The sequence below is a fragment of the Ursus americanus genome, chromosome 12, assembly GCF_024610735.1.
Source record: "Ursus americanus isolate L20-20 chromosome 12, mUrsAme1.1.p, whole genome shotgun sequence".
Taxonomy (NCBI): Eukaryota; Metazoa; Chordata; class Mammalia; order Carnivora; family Ursidae; genus Ursus; species Ursus americanus.
The window spans coordinates 25,284,439-25,297,793 of NC_142138.1; the positions used below are offsets into that span (position 1 = coordinate 25,284,439).

A 13,355-nucleotide genomic window follows, 5' to 3' on the forward strand; every position below is an offset into this window, starting at 1 on the left:
ACAAGAGATGAAGAAGGGCACTCTATCATAATAAAGGGGACTATCCAACAAGAAGACCTAACAATTGTAAATATTTATGCCACTAACGTAGGAGCACCCAAATATATAAAACAATAACAAACATAAAAGAATTCACTGATAATAATATAATAATAGTAGGGGACTTTAACACTCCACTTACATCAATGGACAGATCATCTAAGCAGAAAATCAACAAGGAAACACTGGCTTTGAATGGCACACTGGACCAGATAGACAACAGATATATTCAGAAAATTTCATTCTAAAGTAGCAAAATATTATGTTCTTTTCAAGTGTACATGGGACATTCTCCAGAAGAGATCACACACCAGGTCACAAATCAGGCCTCAATCAATAAGAAAAGACTGAGATCATACCATTCATCTTTTCTGACCACAACGCTATGAAACTTCACGTCAACCACAAGTAAAAATTTGGAAAGACCACAAATACATGGAGGTTAAAGAATATGGTACTACAGAATGAATGGGTCAATCAGAAAATTAAAGGAGAAATAAAAGAAACACAAGGGAACAAATAAAAATGAAAACACAATAGTCCAAAACATTTGGAACACAGCAAAAGCAGTCATAAGAGGGAAGTACATAGCAATACAGGCCTACCTCAAGAGGCAAGAAAAACCTCAAATAAACAACCTAACCTTATACCTAAAGGAGCTAGAAAAAGAACAACAAACAAAGCCTAGAGCCATCAGAGGAAGGGAAATAATAATGATTAGAGTGGAAAAATGATACAGAAACTAAAAAAGCAGAACAGATCAATGAAACCAGGAGCCGGTTCTTTGAAAAAATTAATAAAATTGATAAACTCCTAGCCAGACTTATCAAAAAGAAAAGAGAAAGGATCCAAATAAATAAAATCACGAATGAGAAAGGAGAAATAACAACACCACAGAAATGCAAGCAATTATAATAGAATATTATGAAAAATTATATGCCAACAAATCAGACAATCTGGAAGAAATAAATTCCGAGAAACATAAACTACCAAAACGAAAGCAATGAGAAACAGAAAACTTGAACAGACCAATAACCAGCAAAGAAATTGAATCAGTAATCAAAAGTCTCCCAACAAACCAAAGTCCAGGACCAGATGGCTTCCCAGGGGAGTTCTACCAAACAATTAAAGAAGAGTTAATACCTATTCTTCTCAAACTATTCCAAAAACAGAAATGGAAGGAAAACTCCCAAACTCATTCTATGAGGCCAGCATTAGCCCAATTCCAAAACCAGATAAAGATTCCATTAAAAAAGAGAACTACAGGCCAATATCCCTGATGAACATGGAAGCAAAAATTCTCAACAAAATACTAGTAAATCAAATCCAATAGTACATTAAAAGAATCATTCACCATGATCAAGTGGGATTTATTCCTAGGCTGCAAGGGTGGTTTAATATTTACAAATCATTCAATGTGCTACACCACATTAATAAAAGAAAGGATAAGAACCATATGATCCTCTCAATAGATGCAGAAAAGACATCTGACAAAGTACAACATCCATTCATGATGAAAACCCTCAACAAAGTAGGGATAGAGGGAACATACCTCAACATGATAAAGGCCATATATGGAAAACCACAGCCAATTATCCTCAATGGGGAAAAACTGAAAGCTTTCCCTCTACTGTCAGAACAAGACAGGGATATCCACTCTCACCACTGTTATTTAACATAGTACTGGAAGTCTTAGCCTCAGCAATCAGACAACAAAAAGAAATAAAAGGCATCCAAAATCAGCAAGAAGAAGTCAAACTTTCACTATTCACAGATGACATGATACTCTACGTAGAAAACCCAAAAGACTCCACCAAAAAACTGCTAGAACTGCTATATGAACTCAGTAAAGCCTAGGATACAAATTCAATGTACAGAAATCTGTTGCATTTCTATACACCAATAATGAAGCAACAAAAAGAGAAATCAAGGCATCAATCCCATTTATCAATGCACCAAAAACCATACAATATAGGAATAAACCTACCAAAGAGGTAAAAGATCTATACTTTGAATACTGTAAAACACTTATGAAAGAAATTGAAGATGAAATAAAGAAATAGAAAGACATTCCACGTTCATGGATGGGAAGAACACATATTGTTAAAATATCTATACCACCCAAAGCAATCTACACATTTAATGCAATCCCTATCAAAATATCAATAGCATTTTTCATAGAGCTAGAACAAACAATCCTAAAATCTGTATGGAGCCACAGAAGACCCCACATAGCCAAAACAACACTGAAAAAGAAAAGCAAAGCTGAAGCATCAAAATTCTGGACTTCAAGTTATATTGCAAAGCTGCAGTGATCAAGATAATATGGTACTAACACAAAAACAGACACACAGATGGAACCGAATATAAAACCCAGAAATAGACCCACAACTATATGATCAACTAATCTTCAACAAAGCAGGAAAGAATATCCAATGAAAAAAAAGATAGTCCTTTCAACAAATGGTGTTGGGAAAACTGGACAGCAACATGCAGAAGAATGAAACTGGACCACCTTCTTACACCATATACAAAAATAAATTCAAAATGGATGAAAGACCTAAATGTGAGACCTGAAACCATCAACATCCTAGAGGAGAACACAGGCAGCAACCTCCTTAACATAGGCTAGAAACTTCTTTCTAGATACGTCTCCTGAGGCAAGGCAAACAAAAGCAAAACATGAACTATTGGGACTTCAAGATAAAAAGCTTTTATAAAGCAAAGGAAACAATCCACAAAACTCAAAGGCAATCTCTGGAAGGGGAGAAGATATTTGCCAATTACATATCTGATAAAGGGTTAGTATCCAAAATATATAAAGAATGTATAAAATTCAACAGCCAAAAAACAAGCCAGATAACAAATGGGCAAAATTCGTGAGTAGACATTTTTCCAAAGACGACATCCAGATGGCCAACAGACACATGAAAAGATGCTCAACATCACTCACCATCAGGGAGATACAAATCAAAACTACAATGAGATATGGCCTCACACCTGTCAGAATGGCTAAAATTAACGACACAGGAAACAACAGGTATTGTTGGATGTGGAGAAAAGGGAACCCTCTCACACTGTTGGTGAGAATGCAAACTGGTGCAGCCACTCTGGGAAACAGTATGGAGGTTCCTCAAAAAGTTAAAAATAGAACTACCCTATGATCCAGCAATTGAACTACTAGGTATTTACCCAAAGGATACAAAAATACTGATTCAAAGGAGCACATGTACCCTGATGTTTATAGCAGCATTACCAACAACAGCCAAATTATAAAGAGCCCAAATGCCCATTGGCTGATGAAAGGATAAAGAAGAGGTGCCATACACACACACACACACACACTCACACACACACATTAATGGGATATTACTCAGCCATCAAAAGAATGAAATCTTGCCATTTTGCAGTGACGTGGATGGAGCTAGAGAGTATTATGCTCAGCGAAGTAAGTCAGTCAGAAAGACAAGTACCACAGGATTTCACTCATGCAGAATTCAAAAAGAAAAAGAGATGAACATGGGGAGTGGGCAGGGTGAGGCAAAGCAGATAAGAGACTCTCAACTATCGATAACAAACTGACGGTTACTAGAAGGGAGGTGGGCAGTGGGATGGTTTATATGGGTGATGGGTATTAAGGAGGGCACTTGTGATGAGTACTGGGTGTTGTATGTAAGTGATCAATCACTAAATTCTGCAACTAAACCTAGTATTACACTGTATGTTAACTAACTGGAATTTAAATAAAAACTTAAAAAAAAAAAAGAAAGAAGGAGGTTAACAAGGAAAGAGGATGACAGCCCAGCTAAAAAGAATTTTTTTAAATAAATAAAATTGATTCTCCAAGAAACCTACCATCATGGGGTTTTATGCAAGTTAAGTGTGTATGTGTGTACATATAAAGAAGTTAGGGGAACATAAACATGGATAGATATCTACGGACTTACAGAACTATTTCATAATAAACTTTTCAGTAAAAAGAAAAATATGGCAAAGTACTGTGTATGGTGATTCAACTTCAGTAAAAACAAACTAAGCCCCTGCGTTATATAAGTAAGGAGAAAGGGGTGCAAGGATACCCACAAGGCTATTAATGTTAATTACATCAGGAGAAAAAGTAGAAGAGACAATATTTTTATATGTTTTTCTACTGTATTATTTCAATTGTTTCAATAGTTATATATTAATAGCCTAAAATAAAGCAAGATGGACAACAATCTAAAGCAATATCCCAATTATATAAACTAAGGTATAAGACTGGTATGACTTATATATATGTTAGACATGTCAGCTATGTTTTCTGATATGCCATAAATCCTGCTGAATGGCTGCCCTTGACTCACCCTCCACTCACAATTCAAGTGATGTAGAAACGAGCAACTAAAAAATACGTCAGATCATCATAAATATGTCAGTCACCTATAACATATTCTGAGACATGAAAAAAAAAAAGCAGGATCAATCAAATGCCTCTCCCAGCAATTTTAACAATGAGTAATAAAAAAACAAGACAGTTAACAACCAGGCACTAAGGCTTAAAAAATGCATAAGTGTGCCACAAAGAAGTTAGGACTTGAGGAGTCTGGATAAAATGAAATTATGAGGAGTAGAAATCACATACAAATAAGCAAGAGCTATAAAGATAATAAAATACAAAGAGAATAAGATAAATAGGACAGTGCAAAGGAAAAAGAACATCCAGACAGAGACTTATGAGAGTAAGAAATCATACTAACTCTAGAGTCATTTCAGGGAAAATATTATACAAAAACTGCAGACCCAGAAGAATGAATTAAAAGGTGCAGCAACTGGTTCGATGAACCTTTCTCTCATGTCCAACCAAAAGGATAAGAAATAAAGATTACTTTTCTATTTCACATCTTCTAAAGATTCCTGAAATCTTCTTTAAGTATAACGTTCTTTCCATTTCAACTCAAATCCATAATTCAACAACTTCCCAGCCTAGAAGGCCAACATGGTTAACAGACCCAGAAATTCAAAAAAAAAATCAGACTTCAATGGTAAAAAAATAAGGTTGTTAAGATGAATGAGAAAAGTAAATAACAGTGTAAAAGTCCTAGGATATCCCTCTTTAAGTCAATCAACAAATATTATTTGAGCACCCTGGGTATTTTTACCGTGTTTACAGACAAGTATACAAACAGCAAGTTTTCATTCAACAATGAAATCAGTAAAAAAAGTATATTTATCTCTAAGGAAGAAGATAAAAGAGAATGGAGTGCCATAGACTGAAGAGTGGTACAATGCAAAATTAATTTACAGAATTAATAAGGTAGAAGTTTTATCTTCCACTACACATTTCAATATTGCTCCTATGTAACCAAATCTCAAAAATATGAAAAGGCCATAAAGAAAAAAGCAAAAAAGAGTATGTAACTAAAAAAATGTAAATATATCAGTATACTAACTGTTGTACCTACTCTACATGAAAAGGACTCAGAAAAAGTGAATATTGATATTATTTGCAGATCCTGAATCATCTAACCAAGTGTTCTCCAAAAATACATTCCACAGAACTCTAGTCTCTCAAGATACATGTGGGAAAAAGCAAATAAAAAAACTCTGGAGAACAACGACTGTATATCCAACACCTGCCCCAACTTAGAAGGTCACAATGCATATCAGCATATTAAAGTTCTAACAAAGATCACAATAAAAAACTGTTTAATACGTACTGACCCACTATTTTCCAAATAGATTTGACCTGGAAATACTATTTTCTCCTAAACTTTTATCAGTATGCCATAACACTAATGTTCTGTGAAACATAAACAGGCTAATTAATGTAAACCTATGATAAAGCATAACAATACCATTTCTGTTTTTCTTTCAATACTTTATTATAAAAAATTCCAAATATTCAAGAAAAGCAGAAAGATGATCACAATGAACATTCAAATACTCTATACCAAGGTTTAACAGTTGTTAACATTTTATCACATTCGCTTTGTCTTCCCCTTAGTGTTATATATAATGATGTAATTTACATATATATAAAGAACAGCAGACACACCATAAGAGATAGACAGATGGTAGGTAAGCAGGTAGGTAGAGAGAGATTGTGGGGTGGAGGGAGAAGAATGGCTGATTCCTCATATAGTCTTTGTTATTTCTCTTCCTGAGATATAGCTAGTCCTCATTTCTTGAGTTTCTATAATATGTAGCCTCTTAATAAATCTCTTTACTTAGAAGTTACACGAGTATTCCTTGCAAGAAGGTATTTTTTTTAAAAAGCATAACTAAATAAAAAAAGAACTAAAAAAATATTTGAGTCAGCATATTATACAGAATTAAAATCAAAATTAAATTAGTCTGCAGATCATATCCTTAAGCATATAAACTTAAAAACCTAACTAAGGAAAGAATTTTGTTTCTCAACAAAGCAAGTTCTGGTCACACCCCTGGGATCTGCATACATTCAGTTCAAATGTTTACACCAACGGTATTATACTATGTATCAGTAATAGATGTTCCAAAATTATACTCCTAGATCACCAGAAAGAAAAGCGTTAACAAAAATTTATTACCCTGTTTAAAAATGTAAACCTACGTTTTAAAAGATTTTTATCAAACACATCTAAAATTTAAAAATCTAGCATAAAAATGTTGCCAATATGCTATCTGAAATCCTCACTTTCCAGGATTACTGGGAAGACTTTATTACTTCTAGGAATAGCCTTAAAAAGTAAATCTTTTAGGGGCACCTGGGTGGCTCAGTCAGCTAACCATCTGCCTTCAGCTGGGGACATGATCCTCAGGGTCCTAGAATCAGGCCCGCATGGGGGCTCCCTGCTCAGTGGGTCTGCTTCTCTCTCCCTTTGTCTCTGCCCCTCCCCCCGGCTCATGCTCTTCTCTCTCTCAAATAAATAAAATCTTATTTTTTTAAAGTAAATCTTTTAAACCATCTATGAAGGTTTTTTTAAAGAACAAGTTCTTACAATCATCTAACACACAAAATGTTAGCCTTCTGAGTTTAGATATACAAAACAATCCCTATTAAAGAATCTTATAAACTCTCTGAATATTAAAAGGATTATAATAAACAAATCTTAATAGTTGGAAATTATAAATACTTACTTGATAAAATAACAATAAGAAAAAAAAAACACCATTTCAAAAAGTGTAAAATTAGTACAGGATTTCCATTAACTCTTAAGATGAACTATGGAAAATGAGAAAATATTTTTAATATACTGAATCCTAACTCAATTAGCAAATAAAATAATCAGGTAAATTTTGAAAAACTCAAAAAACAAAATTCATTTTAAAAATTTATAACTACATTTGATATTACATTAGTGAAGTTAAACATAAGAAAGGAAATATTTACTAACCTTTATTCCCTAACATCACAGCAAGATGTAAAGGAGTGTTTCCTAAAATTTAAAAAAAATAAATAAATTAGTATAAAAACATAGGAAATTTTATTTAAAAGTGGTTTTATTTCCTTCAGAAATCTCACTGACAGATTTTAAGCAAAAATAATGTGACTGCAAAATGATCTTCTTTATATGGCAAATTCAAAGTTAGAGGTTTCTAAATACAACGTATTCTACTCCCCACCCTTCAATGCCCACCAAAAAAAAGGATACCCCAGTTTGCTTTTGAGATTTCTTCTCCAATAGATTTCACAGATTCCTTTGCTACTAATTTCTCTATCATATCATTCTTTGTTCATTCAGCAAACAATTTAAATACCTATTATATACTCATCTTTGGGGACAGATATCAAAAAGACCCAATCCCAGTCCTCAAGTTGTTCAGAAGTCTTCTGTTAGAGATTGATATGAAAATAAATAATTGCTATTATTATTTATTAGAATAGAAGAGAGTACAGCACGATAATGGAACACAAAACAGAGCTCCTAATTCTGCCCGTGCAAACAGAATTAACTATTGAAGAGGAACCAGACTGAAATGAGTCTTGAAGAATGGGTTAGAAATTTATAGGCAGGGGCGCCTGGGTGGCACAGCGGTTAAGCGTCTGCCTTCGGCTCAGGGCGTGATCCTGGCATTATGGGATCGAGCCCCACATCAGGCTCCTCCGCTGGGAGCCTGCTTCTTCCTCTCCCACTCCCCCTGCTTGTGTTCCCTCTCTCGCTGGCTGTCTCTATCTCTGTCGAATAAATAAATAAAATCTTTAAAAAAAAAAAAAAGAAATTTATAGGCAAACAATGCAATACTGACTAGTATTCCATATTAAAAACAATTTCCCCAAATTACATTCAAATGCAAGAACAGTTTATATTTAGGAAACAAACAAATGTTTATGACTAGTCGGGGTAAAGAGAATAGTAAATAATGAAATTGGCAAAATGAGCAAAAGATAAATTAATGATGATTATGGCCTATGCTATGAAGTTTGGACTATATCCCATTAGTTGATGTCATATAATGATTAATTTAATTTCAAAATGATACCCTAAGCCACACTAGTAGCCTAAAAACATCTTGATTATAAAAGAAAGCAAACCTATAGTAATATTTTTTTAAAAAGTCACTGAATAAATTTATATATACTAATTTTCAGATATTAGCATTTTTACAGAAGGCACCACATGAACAATTTTTGCCAATAAAATGAGCTGCACGCTTATCAAAAAACCATATACAGGATAAAACAAGATTTGACTACTTTTTTAAAAAAACCTTATATATGATCTACCTCAATCTCTTAGCTTGACAAAAATGCCAAAATGGTCAAAACACACACACAAAATCTGCTAATAAAAGCACAATGGAATATGAATTATTGGCTGTAAATATAGCAAGATAGTATTTTGTGCAAAATTTAGAAGTTTAATAAATTCACTAAACTTAAACTTTCTCTGTAAGTAATTTTATAAAACAAAAAACCTGGACCAACAATAAATTCCTTCATCCTATCAGGAACAACAACAAAAAGACAGATTTGGGCACATAATTCACATTATGTTATTCCAAAATAAAATTTCCCTTAGCAACTAGGCAATATACTCCCCAGTTTTCACATTCATAACAAATTCCAGTTGAGATATGCAAACTTTGCTAATAATCATACATTGAAGCATGTCCCCAGAAAAGAGGTTTTGCTTACAATACTACTAAACTTTACTAGTTGCCAAATTATTGGTATAAACTATTTTCCAAAAGACAAACTTCAATTCTCCAAATATTTCAGATTCTTTAGGGAGCTAGGTATCTTCTTTTATGCTGTTATCTATTCTTACAAGTTTGTATTTTTATCTTATAGAGTCAATATTCATTTAGATTTACTTACCATTTTTGTTGCTCTTCATTCCTTCCTTCATTTCTAACCTTCCATCAGAATCATTTTTCTTCTACCCAAAACATATCCTTCAAGATTACCTTGTGTGAAGGTGTGATAAGTGAATTCCCTCAGGTTTTTGTTTGTAACTGTGTATTCAAATTCAATCTTGAAGAACACTGTACTGAGTATATAAATTATTGATTGGCTATTATTTTTCCCCTGCACTCTATGTGGTCTTTTGGTCTCCTTTTTTGCTGAGAAGGCAGCCATAGGACTTTCTATCCCTCCTTTGAAAGTAACATGACATTTCTGGCTAAATTTGTTTTGTTTTGTTTTGTTTAAATTATCAGCCATTTCACTCCAATGTGGATTCCTGTTTTTATTCTGCTAGGGTTGGACTTCTTGAATCTCTGAATCAGTGTCTTTCCACAATTTTGTAAAACTCTCAGCAAGTATCTCTCCAAATATTGCCTTAGCTCCATTTCCTCTCTTCTCTCCCAGGGTTCAATTAAAGTAGAACTTGTCACCCTTTCTATTTTTTTTTAAACTTCTTTCCCTTTCCAATTTCATTACAGATACATTCTTTTAACCTATTTCCAAGATCATGAATTCTGTCTTTTTCAGGGTCTAAGCCTATTTATTTAGTTTGGAATTTCAGCTATTATATTTTTCCATTTGAGAATTTCTATTTGGTTCATTTTCAAATACATGACTTCAATTTTTATAATTGCCAGTTCTCCACTAAAATATTCAGACTTGTCTCTTATCCCTCAAGAACATAATAAACATTCTTATTTAAAGCCTCTAAAAATAATTATAATAAATGAAGCTCTGATGAGTTTATTTTTTTCCCCCTGGCTCTCACTCATGTTGTTCAGTTTCCTTAAAGTGTTGGTCATCTTTAATTATATACTGGATATAGTATTTAAGAAGCTCTCCATATAAAAATTTTGAAGCCTAAGAACCAAATCCTCCAGATACTTTCATTTGCTTTTGACATGTGGCTGGGGGTACTAGACTTCATTAATTCAGGAACTGACATTTTTTTCTAGCCCTCACGAAAGACTCAAAGCTGTGCTCCAGCCTTCATCAGCGCTGATTTACTTTTTGTTCACTCTTATTCCTAAGGTGTAGCTCTTCAAGTTACCAGTCCAAACAGCAGAGTTGTTTAAGAGATATCCCACACTTGGTAGGCCCTGACCTTCATCTCTTGTCCTCTTAGCTCAGTGAGGCTGTCAAAAGTGCTACTCAGCCTCTTAACTACTTCTTTTGGCTTTGCAAAAGCTACTAGGGCAAAATAGCCTAAAATGCAAGGCTCAAATCTTTGGATTTCCATCTTCTGCCAGATCTTGGCCCAGTAATTCCTTCCTACCTCATTAGATCTCCAATACCCTTAAGTTGAATATTTTATTCTTATCTGCTTCTAAGGAAGACTAGTCCTAATAATCTAGTCTATCATTACTACAGGCAGAAATTCTACTTCGATTTTATTTGTTAACTTTTCTCCATATCTGTAATAATGTGCCTTCTATTCTTTGGTATTGTTAATACATAAAGATGAGATAATTTTATAGGCACTAATGACCATAACTTCTATCGAAATATAATTACTCTCTCAGTGCTTTTAAATCATTCTTACCTAAAGTTCAATTTTATCAGTAATTAATCTTGCCATTCATATTTTTTTATCAACAAAAAATTCTCCATTTTTTCCAATCTCCTTTAGATGTGTCTCATAAAAGTCCTGTTCTCCTCTTTTAGCAGATGTCATAGGGGGTTTTTTTGTTTTGTTTTGTTTAATTTTTTTCCCTACTCCTTTTTCTCTGTAACAAACCTCATACATTAAGTACATGAACCAGGGAGAGCACATGACTCAAACCTAACCAGTCTGACACCCAACTAGAAACTGTTTCAGGAAAGGGAACAATTCCCACCTGGGTCAAGGTGCTTTTCCGCAACTTTTTTTCTTTCTTTCTTTTTTTCTTTCTTTCTTTCTTTCTTTCTTTCTTTCTTTCTCTTTCTTTCCTTCCTTCTTTTTTTTTTTTTTTTTAAACTAGAACTGGTTGGGAAGACTGTCTTTTGCCCTTGGAACTACAGTGTTTTAAGGTGTGTATGGGACCACATATTCTCTACAACATAGGTTAGTACTTCTCAATCAAGGACAATTTTATACCAAGGGAACAGCTAGCTATGTCTAGCAAATTTTTGGTTATAAAAACTGACCAGTGGGGGTGCTAATGGCATATAGAAGGTATAGGCCAAGGATACTGCTAAATACCTTACAATGCACAGGACAATTTCCTCCCACAAAGAATTTTCCAGCACAAAATGTCAAGTATAGAGGTTGAAAAGCTGAAATAGATAAAGCCCAATTGCAAGAGAAAAGAAGGAAGTTCTACCTAATAGCAAAGTGAAGAGGTTATTTTTTTTAAAGAAGTCCTGACAACACTGCAGGAGGTCTAGATACATACATGCCCAATACTAGCTCCTACCCTATCACTTTCAGTATATGAATCAATAAATGCCTTTGGGCTTAAGCTAGTTGGCAGTAAGTTTCACTTATATGGCAAGAATCATTAGTAATACAACACAGGAATAGAAAGCCTTATTTGCCATAATTAACTTCGAGAGACTTTTATTTTTTAGGTGTTTTTTCTATTCTTTTTTATTTGGACTTTTAAAAATGTAATTTATCTTCTGTAATAACACAGAATATAGGCTGATACTTTTTAAAATTCTATTTGTAGCAAAATTAACACCTTTTTCAAAAATGTTTTTAAACTTACATTTATCTAACAAAGTAAAAAAAGAAACCATACATTTGATTCCCTTTTTCTTTCTTTCTTTCTTCTTTTTTCTTTTTTTTTTTTTTTTAGTTTTTATTTATTTATTCGACAGAGATAGAGACAGCCAGCGAGAGAGGGAACACAAGCAGGGGAAGTGGGAGAGGAAGAAGCAGGCTCATAGCGGAGGAGCCTGATGTGGGGCTCGATTCCATAACGCCGGGATCACGCCCTGAGCCGAAGGCAGACGCTTAACCACTGTGCCACCCAGGCGCCCCCTTTCTTTCTTTTTTTTAAAAGATTTTATTTGAGAGAGAGAACATGAGCAGGGGGAGGGGCATGAAGGAGAGGGAGAGAGAGAGAATCTCCAGCAGACTCTGCTCTGAGCACAGAGCCCAATGTGGGGCTCGATCTAATGACCCTGAGATCATGACTTGAGCCAAAATCAAGAGTCAGACACTTAACTGACTGAGCCACCCAGGTACCCCGATTCCCTTTAACAAAAAATGAGAAAGCCCATACTTTTATTTCTCCTCATCTCCATTTTTGCTTCACTAATTTAATCAGTAGTCATACACCTTTTTCTTACCCTTTATAGAACACATGTCTTTTAAATTTTGAAGCAAAAGATTTTTTTGGAAATTTACTCTCAAGATTGTAATTGTATTTGCTATGATTATTAGACTTCAGCTATGGTATATTTAACTGGTTTTAATGTTCATTATCAACCCTTTTCTGACACAACTTCTCTTTTCTTGGGTTAATCATGTAAATTCATATCTTATGATCTGGGATACTACTTTGAATAATACTTTTCAGGAATGACAGCATGGTGGTTACTCTCTTTTCTAGAATGTTATTGTCTCCACAAATGAACACCTGCCTAGAAAGATTTCTACAATTGGAGGATATCAACTAATCAATTACGTTCTAATATTGGAGAGGTCCGAGGCCAAATTGATACTCATTTGTCCAATAGCAATCTGTGCTCTTTACTTGTATATGTATAGAATTCTCCATTAAATTTCAAAATATCACCAACATATGCAGAATCTCCTTTCATTAACTTTCCCTGGAATACATTATGTGCTGACTTTGGCATCTGAACCAATTTTAGATCAAATATGTTTTCTTCTGTGGGATACCCGGGTGGCTCAGTCGGTTAAGCTGCTGCCTTCAGCTCAGGTCATGATCCCAGGGTCCTGGGTCGAGCCCCACATCGGGCTCTCCGCTCAGCAGAGAGTCTGCTACTCCCTCTCACT

General features: G+C 34.3%; 1 protein-coding gene across 3 annotated transcripts in view; it reads right to left on the minus strand.

The window, feature by feature from the left end:
- Positions 1-13,355, minus strand: part of ANKRD13C (ankyrin repeat domain 13C) — an 82,615-nt gene that overhangs the window by 54,871 nt on the left and 14,389 nt on the right. For 2 of the 3 annotated variants that reach the window (XM_087865996.1, XM_045802026.2), the window contains exon 2: positions 7,395-7,436. The exons of the other annotated variant lie outside the window; for it this stretch is intronic. In XM_087865996.1, the coding sequence (XP_087722122.1) occupies positions 7,395-7,436 (42 nt within the window). The remainder of the gene's footprint in view (positions 1-7,394; positions 7,437-13,355) is intronic. 3 annotated transcript variants of the gene reach the window in all.